The 19,321-nt window shown below is 38.5% G+C and overlaps 1 protein-coding gene across 2 annotated transcripts in view; it reads right to left on the reverse strand.

The window, feature by feature from the left end:
* The window catches only part of LOC128857021 (probable G-protein coupled receptor B0563.6), a 110,127-nt gene that overhangs the window by 85,724 nt on the left and 5,082 nt on the right, over positions 1-19,321 (reverse strand). For both annotated transcript variants that reach the window (XM_054092537.1, XM_054092538.1), the window contains exon 2: positions 13,141-13,294. In XM_054092537.1, coding sequence (XP_053948512.1) covers positions 13,141-13,294 — 154 coding nt within the window. The remainder of the gene's footprint in view (positions 1-13,140; positions 13,295-19,321) is intronic.

The raw sequence follows: 19,321 nt of genomic DNA on the forward strand, positions 1-19,321 counted from the left end.
GCAATGAACATCGCGAACAGATTTATTTTCGTTTTGTTTTTTGTTTTTTCTAGAAGCAAATTTTCACACTAGCGTTGTTCTGATGTTAAACAATTCATGATGACTTGCCACACATTGACATTGATATATTAAAAAGGCGATCCAAGAAGCACCGAGAGAATGGTCTAATATATTCAGGCTAAAAATTCCATTATATTCAAAGCTCTGGAAAGTAAAAGGGTATATATTCAAAAGGAAGATTAAAGAAGTGACAGAAAGAAAGAGATAGGATAGAATAGAGACAGAGAGAGAGAGAGACAGAGACATAAACAGAAAGAAAGGGATAGGATAGAATAGAGACAGAGAGAGAGACAGAGACAGAGACAGAAACAGAAAGAAAGGGATAGGATAGAATGGAGACAGAGAGAGAGACAGAGACAGAGACAGAAACAGAATGAAAGGGATAGGATAGAATAGAGACAGAGATAGAGACAGCGAGAGAGACAGAGACAGAGGCAGAAACAGGAAGAAAGGGATAGGATAGAATAGAGACAGAGACAGAGACAGAGACAGACAGAGAGATAGAGACAGCCAGTCCTGTGCGAATAGACAGATTCTTTCATAAATTTGAAAATATCTCTCATTTGAGAGAACGAATATTGCAATTCTCATGACAGCGGAACCCAAAATTCCTAGTCTTGCTCTAGCAAAGGCAGGATAGTCACAGAGAAAGTGCTCAATGCTATCCGCCTCCTCTTTATTCTTTATTTCCAAGTTATAGAAGAAAGTTCGACAGTTTTTGATTCGGGCTTGTCACAAAACACTTTGCAGTTTTGCAGAGTTCTATCAGATCACCGGACCATCGCTCTTTATGCAAATATTTTGCATGCATAATCACTGCTCCACTTCGTGATTTCTGCAGAACTGCATCCAATTATTATCTCTGGTCTCTGTGGGGTAACCGCCGTTCCACAATTGACCAATTCATCGATAATTTATTTTCCTTGAACACCGTGGTGTTCTGGAAACCATATAAGTGTGAGCTTATTTCGTCTTGCAACAGAATTAAGCTTCTTCTTACATTCCGAGGTTTGCTTCGCATTCTTCAATGTCTTCAGTGCAGCTTGACTGTCACTAAAGACATCAATCTGTTTCACGCTCCTTCTGCTCTCCATTCTGGTACTTTTAGAACGGCAGAAAAAAAGAACAGAATAGATCACAAATTGAACCAGATATATGTCAGGATGACTTCGCTGTAGTTTGCTAAGGGATCATCAGGGATCTTTTTCTTCTCACTTTTCGCAACTGTCAATTTTCTGTGTCCTTTTAGTACCAGTTGAACATCACTAACGAATCTGGTGGATTACGAACTGACTTTGTATGAAACCATTAAAACTTTTACTGCCTGGTCTATAGCTACTCTTTTAAATATGTATGCGCAGGCATATGCAGGCATAAAAGTCAAGTGGGACAATGGGAGAAACAATATTAAGTGGCAATTTTTCATGCGACAAATGGCAGGAACAGGATGATAGAAGAGCAACGAGATTGAAAGAAGTAGTAATATAAATATATGTAGGTAGGCATATGTGTGTGTTTATAATAAAAGGTAGAGAATGAGAATGAAAAATGGTTAGAAAGAGTGGCGAAAAAAGCCAAGAAGGGCCAAGTGCAAGAGAAAGAGGAAAAAAATGAAAAAGTTGCAAACAATTACATGGGTAATCAGATATATGGGTAAAGGGCAAAAAGAGGAAGGAATAATAAGAATATGGTGCCATGAACATAGCACAGAATTAAAGTTATTTCATTTATTTATTTCAAAATATGGCATTAATAATCTGACATACTATAGGTATTTCATACTAAACCGTAAGTTAAGTTAAACTAAGAGCACAACGATTCAATATTCAATTTAAATAGGAACCGATGTGTTGGGAACTCAAAATTAGTTATTTCGGGTTTTCATTGAACTTAGGAAAAGTTGCAAGCTGCAAAAGAAATAAAACACTTAAAACTTTATACCAGAATCCTAAAGGAAAATAAAATCCTTAAAATCTCCCTAACCATGCAAATAAATAATCGCCCTAATAACATCCAATCTAGAAATTCAGATGCGCTTTCAACCTGGAACAAAATAACAACAACATTAACAAATCTTCCGCAGGAAACTATAGTCAAAAAATTCATTAATCCGAGAACCAAATAGATGACAGAAGAAATTTTACATTTAATAGATGAAAGACGGAAGCATAAATACAAAAATATGGATTTATGCCGAGTGATAGGTAGGTAGCTGGGGTGGCTGTCGCAATAACACACTTAGACCTTACATAGGCCCATTGTGATACCACTGGAACTTATCCTTACCCTATGGGTTCCTTTTCAAACCATCCGGTAGCTTTGATAAACGAGCAAAGTTTCGTTCGTTTTAGATGCGCAATGTCCGCGACATCGGTTAAAAATGCAAAAATGCCATGTCAAGAGTGCGGATCCTCCTTGTCGATAATCTTTCACACTCACATAAATCGTGTCTGACTGTTTCCTCTTCTTCTGTATTTAGACAGCTTCTACAGAAATCGAAGTACGGGAGTCCTAGCCTTCTAGCGTGGCTGCCTATTAAACAATCGCCAGTTAATACCCCTATCATGTTTCTTATAGCTTCTCTGTTAAATCTTAACAAGCTTTTTGATGGAACGCTCTTCCATTTCGTCCATGTCTGTCTGTTAGTTCGCATGTTGAGAGGTTTTGCCAACTTGTATTTACCTTTCTGATGGTTTCCCTATCTAGGTATCAGCGTCTTATCCACTTGGGGGTCGAGTGTTGCACCGGTTCGAGGAAGTTCATCAGCTTTGCAGTTTCCTGCAATATTCCTGTGACCTAGCACCCAAATAAAGTGTTCTTTGTGGTATTTAGATACGTCATTTAGAAGTTTAAAACATTCTATGACTATTTTTGACGAGCGTCTTTTAGATTCTAGAGCTTTTATTGCTGCTTGTCTGTCCGAGTATACCAAGACTTCATTTGTGCATAATACTTTCGTTTTATTACCGTAAGTCCCTCTTTTATGGCAGTGACTTCCGCCTGAAATACACTGCAAAAATGATCACGTAGGCGAAAAGATTGGCTAACTCCAAGTTTATCGGAGTAAACCCCTCCACCTACTGTGTTGTCTAGTTTTGAGTCATCTGTAAAGATGTTTATATCATTTTCTCTAACAATAAGCCCGTTATCCCAATCCTCTTTGGAAGGAAATACTCTGACGAAGGATTTATTTAAGCTGATATCCTTGGTCTTAGAGAAATGCGTTGTACCAGGAATGCAGGAAATTTTTCTAAAATTGAAAAGTGCTCTCTCTGGTTTTTTCTGAGTATACCGATTTTTCTTAATCTGAGAGCTGCCTTGGCAGCTGTTTGCTTGCCGAAATACTCTATTGGTAATAGGTTAAGCATAATGTTTAGTGCCTCTGTGGGTGTGGTTCTCAGGGCCCCGCAGATGCAAAGACATTCTTTCTACATGTACCATGTTTTTTTATATGTAACTTATCTAAAGTCGGCCACCATACTAATATAGTATACCGTATGTTAAGATTGGTCTTACAGCTGCTGTGTAAAGCCAATGTACGATAGATGGGGAGAGACCCCAACTTAGTCCTATCAGCTGTTTACAAGAGTATAGTGCTATTGTCGCCTGTTTTACTCTATTTCCGACATTTGCCTTCCAAGTTAGTTTTCCGTCCAATATTTGACCTAAGTAGCGGGCCTCATCACTAAATGTGCTAGAGTCGGGGGAGCTATATTTGGAATTCTATGTTTCCTCGTAAATAAGATCAGTTCAGTTTTGTTGGGGTTGACGCTTAGCTTATTTGATTTTGACCCGTTTTCAACCACTTTTAGTAAATCTTGCATGATTTCGCAAAGTGTATTCAAAAATTTCCCTCGGCATATGCTACGACATGTTGTCCGAGTGATAAACAGAGAAATACGACGAAAGGTGCGCATAGCTAATTTTTTTTGGATAGACGCCTAGTGTAAAGAAATTGAACATCTGCAAAAATTGCATAAGTAACGACGATCTATACGAGAGGTGCAAAAGTCAGCCAATAGTTAACATGGTAAAACTGGGAAAGTGGAGGTGGACTGGGCATACGTTTCGCAAGGAGGTAAATGCAATCTGGCGTCAAGCACTGGATTGGAGTCCACAAGGTGTGCGCAAGATTGTCTGTCCTAAAATATCTTGCAAGAGAACGGTCTAGAAGGAAGTTGAAAAGCTAGAAAAAAATTTGAACAAAATCAAGCTTCTTGCAAAAAACAGAACCGATGGAAGATGGAGGACAGATGGAGGTGTATTACTGAGGCCCTATGCTGCAATGGGAGAAAAAGAAACCGATGATGATGATGATGAAAAATTGCATGATGATTTCAACATCCATAAAAAGCTGAAAGAATACTGTGGTGTTTACCGCAAAAAAACGACGTCACTATTGCTCAAAGAAAATAATGAAAGAGCAACTCAAACAAGTTCAAAGAAACAGATATGGGAAAAATATGCTAGCAAATAGTTCCACGGTAACCGAAAATTGCGTACACCATCCACCAATATTAATATTTTACGCCTGCAAATAACATTACAAATAGTAAAACAGCGCATCAAGCATTTCAAAGACAATAAAGCTACAGGGCCAGACGAAATAAAGGGTTTTCCAATAAGAGGTGTTATTTTGATATTCAAAGAAAAATGCTATATAATATAAATCATCGGAAGTTTATTTCATTATAAAGAGGAAGGCATGCCGTTAATAGTGGAAAATAACATCAGGCAGATGACCACCACGACCACGCTTACAGGACAATATCCTCTTCATAAAATTTTGTATAACCGAATTGCAAAGTGGCTGCCCATGTCCTCGATAGCCTCACGAATTCCGACCGTGAGGTCTTGAATAGACCCTGGGCTATTGGCGTAGACCTTCTCTTTCACGTGGTCCCAAAGAAAAAAGTCACAAGGTGTTAAATCACAAGATCTCGGTGGCCAATTGTGATCACCTCTTCGAGAGATAACACCAGAAAAAGTCGAAAAAAATACAGGATATCGTATTGGAAAATCGACGAATAACTGAAAGAGGAGAGTTTAGTAATAGCTCTAGACATGTCATTGGGTAGTGTTAGCAATACTTTGACTAAAGTATTGGGTTTCACAAAGCTATTCGCGCAATGGGTGCTGTATTCGGCATTTATTAACAATGGAAGAAAAACACATTTGAATGCGACTTTCTTAGCAACATTTACAGCGTTTTCGAAAGGATAAAGTGAATTTTGTTCGTCGACTCATCACCATGGATGAGACGTGGTTCAATCATCTGGATCCAAACCAATACAATAGGCTAACGAGTGGTGTGAACATGGCTCTTCGGCTCCGAAACGAGTTCGTGTACAGTAATCGGCCAAGAAGTTGTTAACATCAGTTTTTCGGAATGCGAAAGGAGTTTTACTAGTGGATCACTTGGAAAGTGATGAAACAATAAATTCGAGTATTATTGTAACCTTTTAGACCAGCTGAAGGAAAACAAATTGTGAAAAAATACCCAATTTGCGAAAGAAAAAATTCTTTTTCACCGGACAATGCACTGACTCTCAAGAGCATTTTGACAATCGCTTAAATATATAACTTAAAGTCAAAATAGTTGTAGCATCCATTGTATTCACTAGAATGTACCCCTAGTGACTTCCATCTGTTTCCGGACCTAGAAAAATTCATGCGGGGCTCATCAAATGATGAGGTTTTTTGCAGCCCTTCCAGATTCTCACTTCACGGAAGGAATTCATAAATTGAGATCTCGTTGGATCAATTGTTGTAATGTTCAGGGGGCTTCACTGAATAATAAAGAGTATTTTAAGCCATACAATTGAGTTTTTCGGGTCGAACCGCAAAACTTATTGAACAACCTTGGGGGTAAGGGTCTTAACCGGACACACTTACCTGTAGATGGGAATCTATACGGAGACCTTAAAGATAACTGGTAGCTATTTCTAGGATAAGTATGTTATAGATTTCATGGCTGCACACACTCCTCAGCTGCCTTCACTAGGCTATTTTGGGCTGAGATTCAAATATTTTGGCTATCATTTGTCATATCAGCTTGTGGAGCTATCAGAAATGATAGTTAGGTATCTGCAAATTTTTCTCAGAAGTTCATAGTACTACGTAAATCATCATCAGGCACTTGTCCACCCATTCATTGTGCTCCTTACTTAACTAGTTGTTCAGTTACAGGACAAATGGCTGCCCATGTGGGAGACCCACATGAAAAAATTATCAAAATTCGTCTGTTGTGATATGCTCAGATATAATTCCTTTAAGTAATTATACCTGCTTTTAAAATCTTCTCTGATTAATGTCTTTAAAATCGTTTAATGTTACTGCCGCACGTTTTCATTAAGCAATTTTAATTTTCCAAGGCACCCGTCCATTTAATTATTTATCTTCATACGTTCAATCTCAACAGTGCCAGCTATTAAGAGCATCTAACTTTTTATTGCTTTTCATATTTCATCAGTAAAAATATTTATGCAAGCGTGCGTACATTTCTAAGGCTGTTTGTTCACGTGTGCATTAGCATTAATAAAAACATCATCACACTCATTAGAATCATTATAATCGTGTGTACCTATTAATTTCGGGCTGCCTACTCGTCTTGTAAGTGACATCATAAATTCTAGAATCACTACCAGCTGGTATTCTCCTTGATGGCGTCCTTTGCGTCGCGGTTCTGTTTGTGTATTGTAAATGTATATGTCTGTATTTGATGGAGGATCATGCAACGCGCCAAATAAGTAGCATAAAATATCACCAATTCATCACTTGTAGGAAAAATTTAGGAAAACAACTTTCTGCTTAAGTACTTGGATTATTCAGGCAAATGAGAAATTATAGCACAAGCCACTAGTTGTTCCCTAAAAACCCTAAAAGTGGCTGAGCACCATCATCATGTCTGAAAAAGCTAAAGAACTGGTTTTGATTGGACCGGATTTGAGTATTTAAAACAGGAGATCATCCTCAATGGTTTGGCCTGGTTCTGAACAGACAACAACGCCTTCTTAGTCTAAAAACTGCCAAAAGAAACAGAGAAAATATTCCAATTACCATCCTCCTACCGACAGAGGACAAATACTGGGCTTTCGATTATGCCTGTGGTAGTCAATGGCAAACCTCTGAGTGTATTTCTGCCATGAAAAAGCTCCTTATAAAAAAAATATCTGCCGTTCGGAGTCGGCTTGAAACTGTAGGTCCCTCCATTTGTGGAACAAAATAAAGACGCACACCACAAATAGGAGGAGGAGCTCGGCGAAACACCTAACAGAAGTGTACGCGCCAATTATTTTTTGCTTGTAATACAGGTTTTGAGGTTGCATCAACAGTCATGGCCTTCTAGTATCACTTCTTGCAAAATCTGGACTGATAACGCTGCGTTTGGATTTTCAGCTTTTTGCAGGCTTACTTGGACCCTTCCAAATTCAGTGGCGTAGCTGCTACCTCACAGGGAATTTTTAGATATCGGTTTTCTCGAAAACTGGAGCCAAGCTGACAAAAGGGAGTACGACGTTCTATTTAAAAAGCCTCAATTGAATCAGTTTACCTATTAAAATCTTTGCCCAAATTTCGAACTTGCACAGTTTTCGACTCTGGAGTGATTTCTTGCAAGTGGTCTAAGAGTTTTGGTCTTTTTCGTACATTTTTCTGAAAATTGATTTATTTTCATTCTTAACTATAAAAAGAAGGAATTAAAAAAAAATATTGTGGACATTGATTCAATGTTAAAAATTTTGGTTTATAATTTTTTGAGGTGAAATATCTTCAGATACTTTTAAAAAATTAAAAAAATTGGAATTTTTTAAAGAATAAATTATACTTTTTTAAATACCTGTTTGGAACAAAATAATATTCTTTTGTTCACGCTTCGCTAAATCTTTGTTTGTGTTGATTTTTCACTGGTACGCATAATAATTAATAACATCCTGACCAACTTAAGGCAGGCCAGCTTCAGTTAGGTCTCCTTTTGCGAGGAAACCGTCTCCAGGGTAACCTGTTTAGCTAGCTTATCATCTCAGCAGTTTTGCGCTATGCGTCCATGACAGGGAAATCAAATGTGCCTAATATCGAAGCATTCGGATGCAGTCGAGGGGGAAGTCAGACATTCTTTAATTAATTTCGAATGCAACGAATTGCCGCTTGGCTGTCGCAGTAAATGTTTACCTTCCTTACAGTAGTTGGAGATGCGGGGCAATCAGTCTACTGCTTCTTTGATTGCACATCCCTCTGCTTAAAAAACACTACACTGATTCGCTAGCTTCAATTTGAGCTTGATGGGGAGCTCGTGACAGAATACTCCTCCACTAACCTTTCTGTCCAACAATGAACCATTCGTATAAAGTTTTGCTATGATCTGTGTTCAAATGCTTCACACCCACCACTCCACCCTTTAAGGACTATGAATTGAAAAAGTAGCGCTCGGACCCAGCGAAGATATGTATTGCTCAAGCACCTTGGCAATGAACTCAAAGTTACGAAAAATAGTGTTACGGATATAACAATCAGCATTGCGTTAAACGCTAAAATATTCGTTATAATAGACATAGGGCGCAGAAAGTCCTGGGGGACTCCACGCTATTCAATTTCCAAATTCTTATATGTTTTGGACAATCGTCACACACACAGAAAAGCTAGGACTACCATTTCATCACTCGCATACTGGCACCCACGTCACTGCTGACAGGTACGATTTCGAGGTTGTAAGAGACTTCGTTTATCTAGAAGGCAGCAGTAACACCGATAACAATGTCGGCCTGGAAATCCAGCGAAAAATACCTATTGCCTACAAATGCTTCTTTGGACTAAGCAGATAGTTGAGTAGTGAAGTCCTCTATTGAGGAACAAAATTAACACTTTATAAGGCTCTCATCAGGCCCCTTCTAAGGTATGGCGCAGAAACTTGGACAAGGACAACACCCGATGCGACGTCCCTACGGCTACGCTGACTGGCTCATATCGTCCAAATGGATACAAACGCTGCGGCTCTGAAAGTATTCAATGCGGTACCAGCTGGTGGTAGCAGAGGAAGAGAAAGGACTCCTTTGCGTTGAGAAGATCAGATGGAAAAGGATTTACCTTTACTTGGTGTTTTCAACTGGCGCCGGTTAGTGCGAGAGAAAAACGACTGGCGCACTTTGTTAAACTCGGTCAAAATTTCTTAAGCGATTTCAAGAAGAAGAAGAACAAGACTGTCCTTCTTTTTTCTAGAGATACTAAATTAATTAGCTTTAGGATTCTAGTATGAAACAGGAGCTCAAATCATAAGGTACGTAATGCCTGCTTAAGAAATATTTTTGGAATGCGTTAATCGAAAGTTGGTCGGAAGGTTCCGAATGATAGCAGCCCACTGTAAGTGAGAACTTACAAGAACCGTAAACAGCAGTTTAGAGGTATACGAATCAGAAAATTCGGATGCATTGCTACGAAAGAAGCTTAGAATCGGGTACGATTTCGAAAGACAAAAATGTATGTGACCAATGAAGGACCATTTTTATCGACTGAAATTCCAAGATCCTTCAACTCTGTAACACTTTATAGTTGATTATTAGAAATGGTGTAGGATGGGTAGTACAAAAAACAAAAAAAAAAAAAATACAACAACAGCAACAGAGAAATTTACTAGAAATTCGCATTTCCACGACTTTCATGCTTGGAAAAGGGAAAGAATATGAATTATTTCTCAGTGTTAAAAATTCACAAATAGCCGATTACGCCTTTCCCTGCCGGGTATGAATATATTTTATAAAAATTTGGGTTTGCTTGTTTGCGATAGCTTCTGTTTCCATTTGGTTAAACAATTAAGCAAATGCCATTTAGGCCAATAAAACTAACAACCGAACAAAAACAGAAGTCAAGAAAAATTAGCACAGGACATACACTCACACACACAATGCGAGTGCATATAAATGTTTTTTGTTGTATGTATGCGTGCGTGTGCCTATTCTCTCCCTCACACACACACACGTGCACTCGACACACACGCCTTTTTCGGTTGTTTGCCAAGTCATTGACACCAATTTGCAGATGCCAAACAACAGATGCCATGTTGCCATGTTGCGCCTAAACACACACATCCCACATCCACACAAGTACACGCTCCCGCCGATTCCTCAATCCGGCTTCGAAACTCTGCGCTGTTTTTATGCCAGCGACAAAACGTGTTTAGTGACACGACACGTTATTATTGTTTACATTGCATTTATTGTTGTTATTCTCAATGCGGTTTGCTGCTGGCTGCTGGTTGAGGTTATTGTCATTGACTTCTTTATACTTACACATACACAAGTGTGCATGTGTGTGTGTGAGTGTGAAGAGCGTTACATTTTCCCTCTATTGTTCGCATTGAGTGCCAGCGCGTTGTCAAGCCGCTCGGGACGTGTGAATGGGCTACAAATAGCTTAGTAAATATTTGTATTTTTCTATTGTAGGTTTTTCGTTGCGATTTTTGGCACTTTTTCCCAATTTCTTTTCGGGGTTTTTCCATTTTTCAGTCACTTTACAATTCATTAGTTTTTGCTATTTCTTGCTTACTTTAGCTTTGCATGAAACCATTTAAATTTGCCTTGAGAGGATGTACATAAATGTTTTGTCTAGTTGAAATGCAAAGAGCGTGAATGTTGTTGCCTTGTAATGACATTCAGATCGAAATTTTCTTTGCATAGCCAATTATTTTTGAACTCGCGTATTAAAATGGCTCTACTTTTTTGACGAGATTTGTTTCCCTCGCGCTAAAATACAACTTACCGACTTGGACTAATATAATTTGTATTGTACATGGCGGCACAAAATTAATCATCCAATTTTGTTTCTGAATAACTTTTTTACTAAATAAAGAAAAAATGATTTTGAGTGACGAAAATCTTTATTTGGACCTTTACGCGCTCCATTGCTTACCAGTTTGCTTACAGCAGCTGTCTACTTCACAACTGTCAAATATGACTGACGTACGACGCCATTGGCAAAACTTATAGTAAGTAAGCAAAGGGTTTTCCAATAACAGGTTTTTTTTTGAATAGAATAGAGATGCTTAACAATTGTTTATGGCCGGAATTGGATGGCATTGATCTGAACGACGTTTATTTTCAACAAGACGGCGCTAAGTACACACAAGCAACGAAACCATTGATCTTTTACGGGAAAACTTTCCGGACCGTGTTATCTCTAGAAGAGGTGATCACAATTGGCCACCGAGATCTTGTGATTTAACACCTTGTGACTTTTTTCTTTGGAGTCACGTGAAAGAGAAGGTCTACGTCAACAGCCCAGGCTCGATTCAAGACCTCAAAGATGGAAGACGAGGACAAAGGTCAGCCACTTTGCAATTCGATTATGGAAAATTTCATGAAAGTATATTGACCGGTAAGCGTGCTCGTAGTGGTCATTTGCCTGATGTTATTTTCCACTATTAACGGCATACTTTCAACTTTATAATGAAATAAACATCCGATCATATACATATATTAAAAAAAAGCATTTTTCTTTGAATATCAAAATAAAGCCTCTTATTAAAAAGCTCTTTAATTCCATGCAACTGTCCTATTTAAGAGAAATGCTTTTCAGTAGCTCCTTTCAAGTCACCGACCACCTTTAGCAGCACTGCATTACATTTTATATAGAAGTTTTGATAGTTCGCAAAGAAAAAAAAAAGTAAAGCAATTTGTTGCGATCCAAGAAAAGCAAACGAGACAAAATACATCTAAAAATATCCTGGTGGACAATGAACGACTAAATTTGTTAAGAATAAGCATAATCCATCCAATATCCTTGCTTATACTTGGCAGCACTGACATAAGCAGGTCGCTTGAGCGCTAAGAGGGGCGGTGAAAAGATTTTAAAGGTGAGCTCTTTAACAGACCTGCTCTAAGATTCGGCTTTTAGTGAATTGGACAGAATGGATGTGCTTACAAAAAAACTGAGATTGTGTTGGTTACATTCGAAAAAAATCAACCAGTGACACTTCTTTGCTGTCGGAACTGATTGGACGAGTGTGAAAATGCATGTGAATTAATTTTTCAGAATCCGGCTGCTGTATCCGCAAGTCACTTCGCGACCAATGTTTCTCAAGGATGAAAGATACCAGGTTAACTCGTTGGGTATGGTAAATAAAATAAAATTTTGAGGGGAACTTTAGAGTCTACATCATTCGTTTTGTGCTTTACAAAATTTAACTTTAGCTTAGTGAAACACAAATCGAATGACGTCGGCATATCGGTCAAATTTGCTCAGAGCCGAATAACGGTCTGCTAGGTTGTATACCTCTAAAAATGGTTTCACCATGAAAACGTTATTCTGGCAATTTTCTTTTTCACCAACCTTAAAATCTATTATCTTGGCCAAGAGTCTAAAAACAAAGTTGCTTGAAGAACGCTTAACTGTTATTGCATTCACTTCAAATGGCTTTGAAAGGCGAGCAGCTCAATTTTCTAGGAAGCAGAGTTAGGGTGAATGAACAGCAGCATTTTGTCGTAGTATAAAAGACAAGCTTTTAAGTGCTTGCAAATGTGAATCGCTCTCAATTTCCAGCAAAACAAAAACAGGAATTGTATACAGTAGGCCGAGTCGATTTGTGGGGAGGCAAAAAAATCGCCCATTGCTCTGTGAAAATCATATTCTAGGGATCAAAATAAGAAACTTTGCCGAAGGAACCATACCTCTAAAACGAATTCTGATGTCCTCCAATTTGGGTCGAACTTTTTAGTTTCTTTTCTCATGTAAAGGCCAAAAATGGTGATATTTTGAAATAATTGTATGGGGAACCCCCCAGGGGAGTTCCAGGGGGTGTGCCACTGGCATGGGTGGATCGGCCGTCCAAAGTTAGTGAGGGTCGGTCATACATTTGGATTCGATTGGAGCACTCTAAATGGATCAAAGTGGGATTTTTCGTTCGACCCAAATTTGGGGGCATCAGAAATCGTTTTAGAGGTATGGTTCCTTCGGCAAAGTTTCTTATTTTGATCCCTAGAATACGATTTTCACAGAGCAATGAGCGATTTTTAAGTTGACCCGCCCTAGTATACAGCCATGTACATATTTATGTATGTATGTAATATATTATATAAAGATATTTTCACTTACCTCTCATGTAAATATAAGCCGTTCCGCGCATATTTCTTCGCGTCAATACCACCAAATTAAGGACATTGCCGAGAATGCCAAGTGCACAGATTATGGGCAAAATGATGCCGTACGAGTACGCACGTAATGCTTCCGTGCGTGGATCCTCAGAAAACTGTGCGCCAATAAAGAGAGGAGAAAACAAGAAAAAATGGGTTATTACAGCAAGAAAAATATTAAAGTAAGATAGACACAGATTCAAGTACGCGATAACGACTGCATTGTTACAAAGAATTTGTGTTATTCTCTCGAGTTGCATATTCATGCCTAGATATGTATGCATGTATGTTTGTGTGTGTGTCTGTGCGCGCACATAAATAAGCATTTGTAGGTAAGAAGAAAAAACAAACAAAAAAGGCTGGTCGCCGTTAAAACTGTCATTGGCAATAAACAGCGGCATCAAATGGCCTTCCAAGAGACATGCCTACACACACACACACACATACAAGTAGGCGCACGCATACATGCATATAAATATTGTATTTATACAGTACAACAAAGACCCTCTCAGTAGAGCAAAAGTGCACAAATAAACGAACAGCAGACAAACAGACAAATCCGTGTGAGCCTTGTGCCGCACAGGCACGCTTGGTTATAAATGAAAATTTCAATGGCAAAATAAGAAAAATTGAATGGAAACTGTGCAAAAAGTTGGCAAAAAAAAAGAAAAAGTGATAGCAAACACAATTTTAAGTTGGAGAAAAGAATGACTGTAACGAAAAGAAGCAGAAGGTTGACATAATCTATGTCATTACTATGCCCATTCATTGCCAGCCGCACGCCCTACCCGCTCGCCGCTTGGCACTTGGCGGCTCATTCGATGCGGTGCTCAAGTGAGTTCGACCGTGCTCAAGTCACTGCTGCCCAACCGTCTACCAATGCCATTGCCCAGCGCCTACCAGCATGGCAGCATCAATTGCGCATAGCCAGCGAAGCCAGTGACATTCAACGCCCATCTTTTTAACCGCTTAGCGCCAAGTACGTACTAGTATTTGTATGTCAAATCAATTTTCTCATTTCTTCTTCCACTACGTCTACGTTGGCCTGACAGTTGCTGCTGATGGGTCTGTTATTCAAGGCGAAGAAGATGACACATTCTCACACGACTTACAGCTGCTTAGCATAAATGCAGGCGTTTCGGTGAATTACGTACGGACAAATGTTTGAAAAGGTTGAATAAAGATATCCAGTAATGTATGGTATTACAAAATAATGGGTGATGTTCAAGTTTAGGTAGCGGTAAATATTTCGCAAAGGAACGCAGTAAAACAAGTCTGCGCTTTTCAAACATTTTAGAACATCCCTGATTCTACAGTACTAAGATCTTCCAATTCATTAAAGAGTTTTCTACCCAAAATGGTAAATATATATACGCCTGGATACAGCAGAACAGTGGCACAAAAGGTATGTGATCGTTTCTTCCTCTTCGTCATCTAGACAACTTCCGCAGAAGTTTGCACATCCTCTGGGCGTGCCTGCCGATTAGACAATGCCCCTTTAAAACTGAAATCAGTGTGCAAAGGCTGTGTTTATTCTGGCTTAGCAAAGATTCTGTGCGCTTAGCAGTGAGAGTCAGCTATAATTGTCGAGTGATTCTGCATCTGGCTTCATTACACCATCTCTCATTCGCTGATCTTACAATTTTCTCAAATTTCAATTTCCTCATAGGTAAATTTAGTGCCGAGTCTCGCTGGTTGATCGGCTCTGCAGTTACCCTCCATGTCGCAAAGACCAGGAACCCATGTTAAATTTAGATGTTATGAAGCAGCCATGAGAAAAAGTTTAATGTCGCATACAATCTGTCAAAAAAGTACCGGTAACTGTTCAACAAAAGTCAAAATAATTGTTTAATCATCAAAATTTATTTTGTCGTCTTCAAAATATGCTCCATTCGAGGCAATACAAACATGCCGAGGATTAGTCCAGTCGTCAAAGCACCAAAGCACCTTTTACATGCGTTTGCAGAGATCTTCTTCAGCTCGTTCAGCGAATTCTCCTTAATGGCCTCTATCGGCTCAAAGCGGAATGGCAATTCAAGTTTTGGGAAAAATTCGCTAGGGGTGAATACGGTGGTTGTTCGTTGATATTTGTCGAGTTTTTGGTCAAAAAAGTGTTCACAATTTGATGAATTTTTTCAAAGAAATTCAACGCTCTTGGAAGAAGTTTAGCAGCCACGCGTCTCATGCCTAATTGATGGTATAAAATGTTGCGATTGTTGATGTTGATTCGTGAGACACGCTAAGGTCACGAGCTACGATGGTGGGCGACCAGATCGAGGCAAAACTTCCACGACTTCTCGGCCCTCTGCAAGAGCCTTATACCACTTCTAACCCATATTGAGCGGTTGCCAAAATGCCAAAAACAAGCTAAATGACAGATCACGATCAAACTCTGCGACACTATAGAGGACAGTTGTACCAACATTCCAGCAAATTAAATTTAGACTTAAGTATAATGCTTTCGATGGTGGGGTTGATAATGCACCGGTTATAAGAGCAGATGCAAGTCTTTGAATCTTCTCTACTCTTTTAATGCTCACGCACTTCTCAAAGACACTCGACCATTTTACAATATCATAGTAGAGAATTGGTTTAACTACTGCAGAGTAGAGCAGAGTTTTTGGGTTCCAACCCCCATTTTTCCCCTATTAGCCTTCTGCTGTAGTACAATGCCGGCATAGCTTTGCGTGCTCTATCTGCAACTATGAGCCCACAATTTAGCTTCCTAACCAGTACAAGTCCTTTCTGTTACTCTAAGAGGGTTTTCCTCTCGATATAGTTTTTTGAGAGCAGATGTTTTATGTCTACTCAGATTCGTTTTTTCCGAATTTACTTCTAGTCCTCGACTTTTACACCAAAGTGGTAGTCTGTTGAGAGATCTTTGTTGAAGATCACACAGTGTTGGAAGGTGTTTACCCGAGGTTGATATCGAGACATCGGCATATGAAATTATCTTTTCTCCCATTTTTTTAATAAAACTAATACGCGAAATACAGTTTCTGAGACTAGAGCTGAGCCATAGAAAGAACGTAATTTTTCAACGTGACAAAGCCTTTACTCTTGAAAACTCGACAAAAACTAAGGAAGCTTAGCTGAGAAGTCTGGTTGCATTTTCCGTGTAGTCTTGACTATTGCTTTTTACATTGTAATCTGTTTTGGACTTTGAGGAACTTTTCAACAGAGTAGATTCCACATCAATAGAGGTCTGCAGGAAAAGAAAAAATATTCCGTTTCCTCTGTGAATGCCGTGCCTTATGGAAGGAGGGAATCTAAACTCTTGGCAACCTACTGTACAAGAGGCTCGAACAACTGGCTGGCTTAGACGTCAAGAGCCTAATAAGGATCATAAGCCGCACAGACTGGATATAGTCTTGCTGTAAATAACCGTTAAACAAGTTGCTACCGAGGATGTGTCAACAAAATGGTGCAGAAGTGCTAGTTGAATGCTGGATGAATCACCACTTTAACCAACCAACCAACCAAAGGGGGGCCTGCGAAATGCGCTTAAACTATTTTTTCATCCAAAAAACTAAGAAGCTCGTATGAAGCTCTAGAAGAATCTATGCAAGTAGCACATTTTTGATTTAACCTCAATCCCATGTCGACGGGTCATTCTTGTTCGGCCCGTTTCTTTTTAGGTTTTCCTCGGGGAGAATTATGCAAGTTGGAGGGGTTATCCCCATTCGTAAAAATCATTCGTCACAAGGATCTTTTTTGTTTCCTTGTTCACTCTACTCGGGAGCATAGGGCCTCGACAAGACTCAGTCTTGCGTTGCTTTCGCTAAGCTATTTGATTTCCGACGGGGTGGGTGATTAGCTTGCCGCTACCAGTCCTAAATAGTGGATGGGCATGGTTGCTCAGGAACAACGACTTCTAATTGTTGAGAGCGCTATCTGTGTTTCACATTTTTCTGCCAGAAGAATCACACAGATGGTTGAGGACTTCGCTAAATTTGGCGTGTCTGCATTATTACCGCGATTGCCCGCTTCCTCTTGCTGGCACCACTGATGCAATGTGTAACAGTGTCTTTTCTTTGCTTTTGTTTTTTTTTTTTGCTTGTTTTAGCAGCCACAATGCAAGCACAGCGCTGACTTTTTGTGCAGTAAAGATTAGAAGGATAAGGTTGTTGGGGTTGAGGAATGAATTTTGTTTTTATAGAAGCTAGGAAAGTAGGTAAGTTTAGAAAGGTGCGAGGGCCGTGCTTTACGTGGGATTCGAGCAAAAAACTTTGAGATGGCAGACTAGTGCACTTGCACTAGACTACCGAGGTCGTCACAAAGATACTTTAGTAAAAATTTCGAATTCTTCACAGTTGAACAGTCAGAGCAAGAAATTTACAAGCGGACGTCAACGACCCATCGGCATAGAATTTGGTAGTTTTTGGTAGGTAAATGAAAATTTGTTTGGTAGAAAATATGTAATTTTAAGCTAGTTTAACTTATATGGCCTAATTTTTGTTATTAAACATAACAAATTTTATTTTAGTAGTAGTAGTAGTATTTATTGCATATAAAAGTAAAATATACAAAATTTGAAATTTACTTATTGTAATATTAAGATAAAAATATATATTTACAATATTTTACCGACAATGGCATGTGCCGTCTGTCGATTTATTTTTCGTACAAAACAATTATTCGGTTTACGGTTTTTAATACCAGTTAAACTCTTTTATTAAGCAATCTTTGTATCTAGAGGCATATTTAATGAAACCCAAAAGTTGATCCCAATGATCATTTTCCCCATTGAGAATATCAATCAGTTGTGAATCGTTTAAGGTGAATTTTCCGAAAAAGTCGTTTCAGTATTCTCTTAATATTGGACAGCGCACCAGGAAATGTGCTATGTTTTCAAGCTCGCCTAAATTCCACATTGAGCAAGTTTTATTTTCTGTGTCGAATCTGTTGTTATTTAAAATTACCATGTCACTTCTAGCCCTCATTATCCACATGCTTGATTCTACAATATATCACATTTTTTTAAATATACCAGACCTTTTGACCAACCTGTGGTAATTCCTTATGTCCTACTAGTACTTAAGGCTTTTTGCGACAATAAGCATCCCTGTTTGATGCCTGAGTTTGTTTTGAATGTATATTATTTGAAATGTTTGAGCCATTCCATACATCGGTCTTTGTATCGCTGTATTTATTCTCTATGAACTCCACTAGTTTCGTTGCAAGACCAATATGGTACAGCTTATATGAATATAAAGGCCTTTCGTGATACTCTATCAAATGCCGCTTTAAAGTCGACAAAATACGCGTAAACTTTCTTCTTTTATTCGAATTTTAAATGGACAATAGCGGCTAAATTGAATATATTGTCTACTGTGAAGGAATTCTTTCTGAAGCCGGCTTGATACTCGCTTAAGAGGCTGTTCCTTTTAGTCCAAGAAGTTATTCTTTCGGTAATTATGCCTATCATAATTTTAGCAATGCAGTTCATGAATGAAATTCCTCTGTAGTTTCCTACCAGCGCAGGATCCCCTTTTTTGAAGATAGGAAAAACTACGCTGGTTCTAAAAGCCTCGTCTACTTTGCATTTTTCGTAAAGATTTGTGTAACCACGCTACGGCTATGGCACGTAATGAAAGTATCAGGAGCATTTTTTAAGAACTCGTAAGGAATTCTATCAATCCCTGGAGCTTTGTTTAATTTAACTTTGTTTAGCACAGATCTAACTTCGTCTGGTGAAAAAACTGCTTGAAGCAGATCGTCAGTGTGGAAGTTATGTGCATAAAAAATGTTCTTGTCATTAGCAGTAGGGCTCAGCAGATTTTCAAAATAAACCTTAAATTCATGCGTTGATATATTAGTTTGAAATAGCAGATCGCATAAGTTTTTGAAAAGTGATGCGATAAAAAATTGTTCATAAAAAATGTACGTCAATTTGTTATTCACTTTTTTTTTCAACCATTAATTTACTAAAATAAAAAAATTTAAGAATATATACAAAGAAATTTGAAGAAAACAAACTTTTCTATGATCAAAAATTTGCACTTTTAGAGTGCCGCAGTTAAGCATTGCAATAAAAAATATTTTTATCTCATAATTTTTCTCATATTCTATGATATTTAAGCTTTCAATTGGCGCAAAAGTTTTCAGATTTTGTCAATTCGTTTAAAAAACAAGAACATTTT

The sequence above is a fragment of the Anastrepha ludens genome, chromosome 3 (assembly GCF_028408465.1).
Source record: "Anastrepha ludens isolate Willacy chromosome 3, idAnaLude1.1, whole genome shotgun sequence".
NCBI lineage: Eukaryota > Metazoa > Arthropoda > Insecta > Diptera > Tephritidae > Anastrepha > Anastrepha ludens.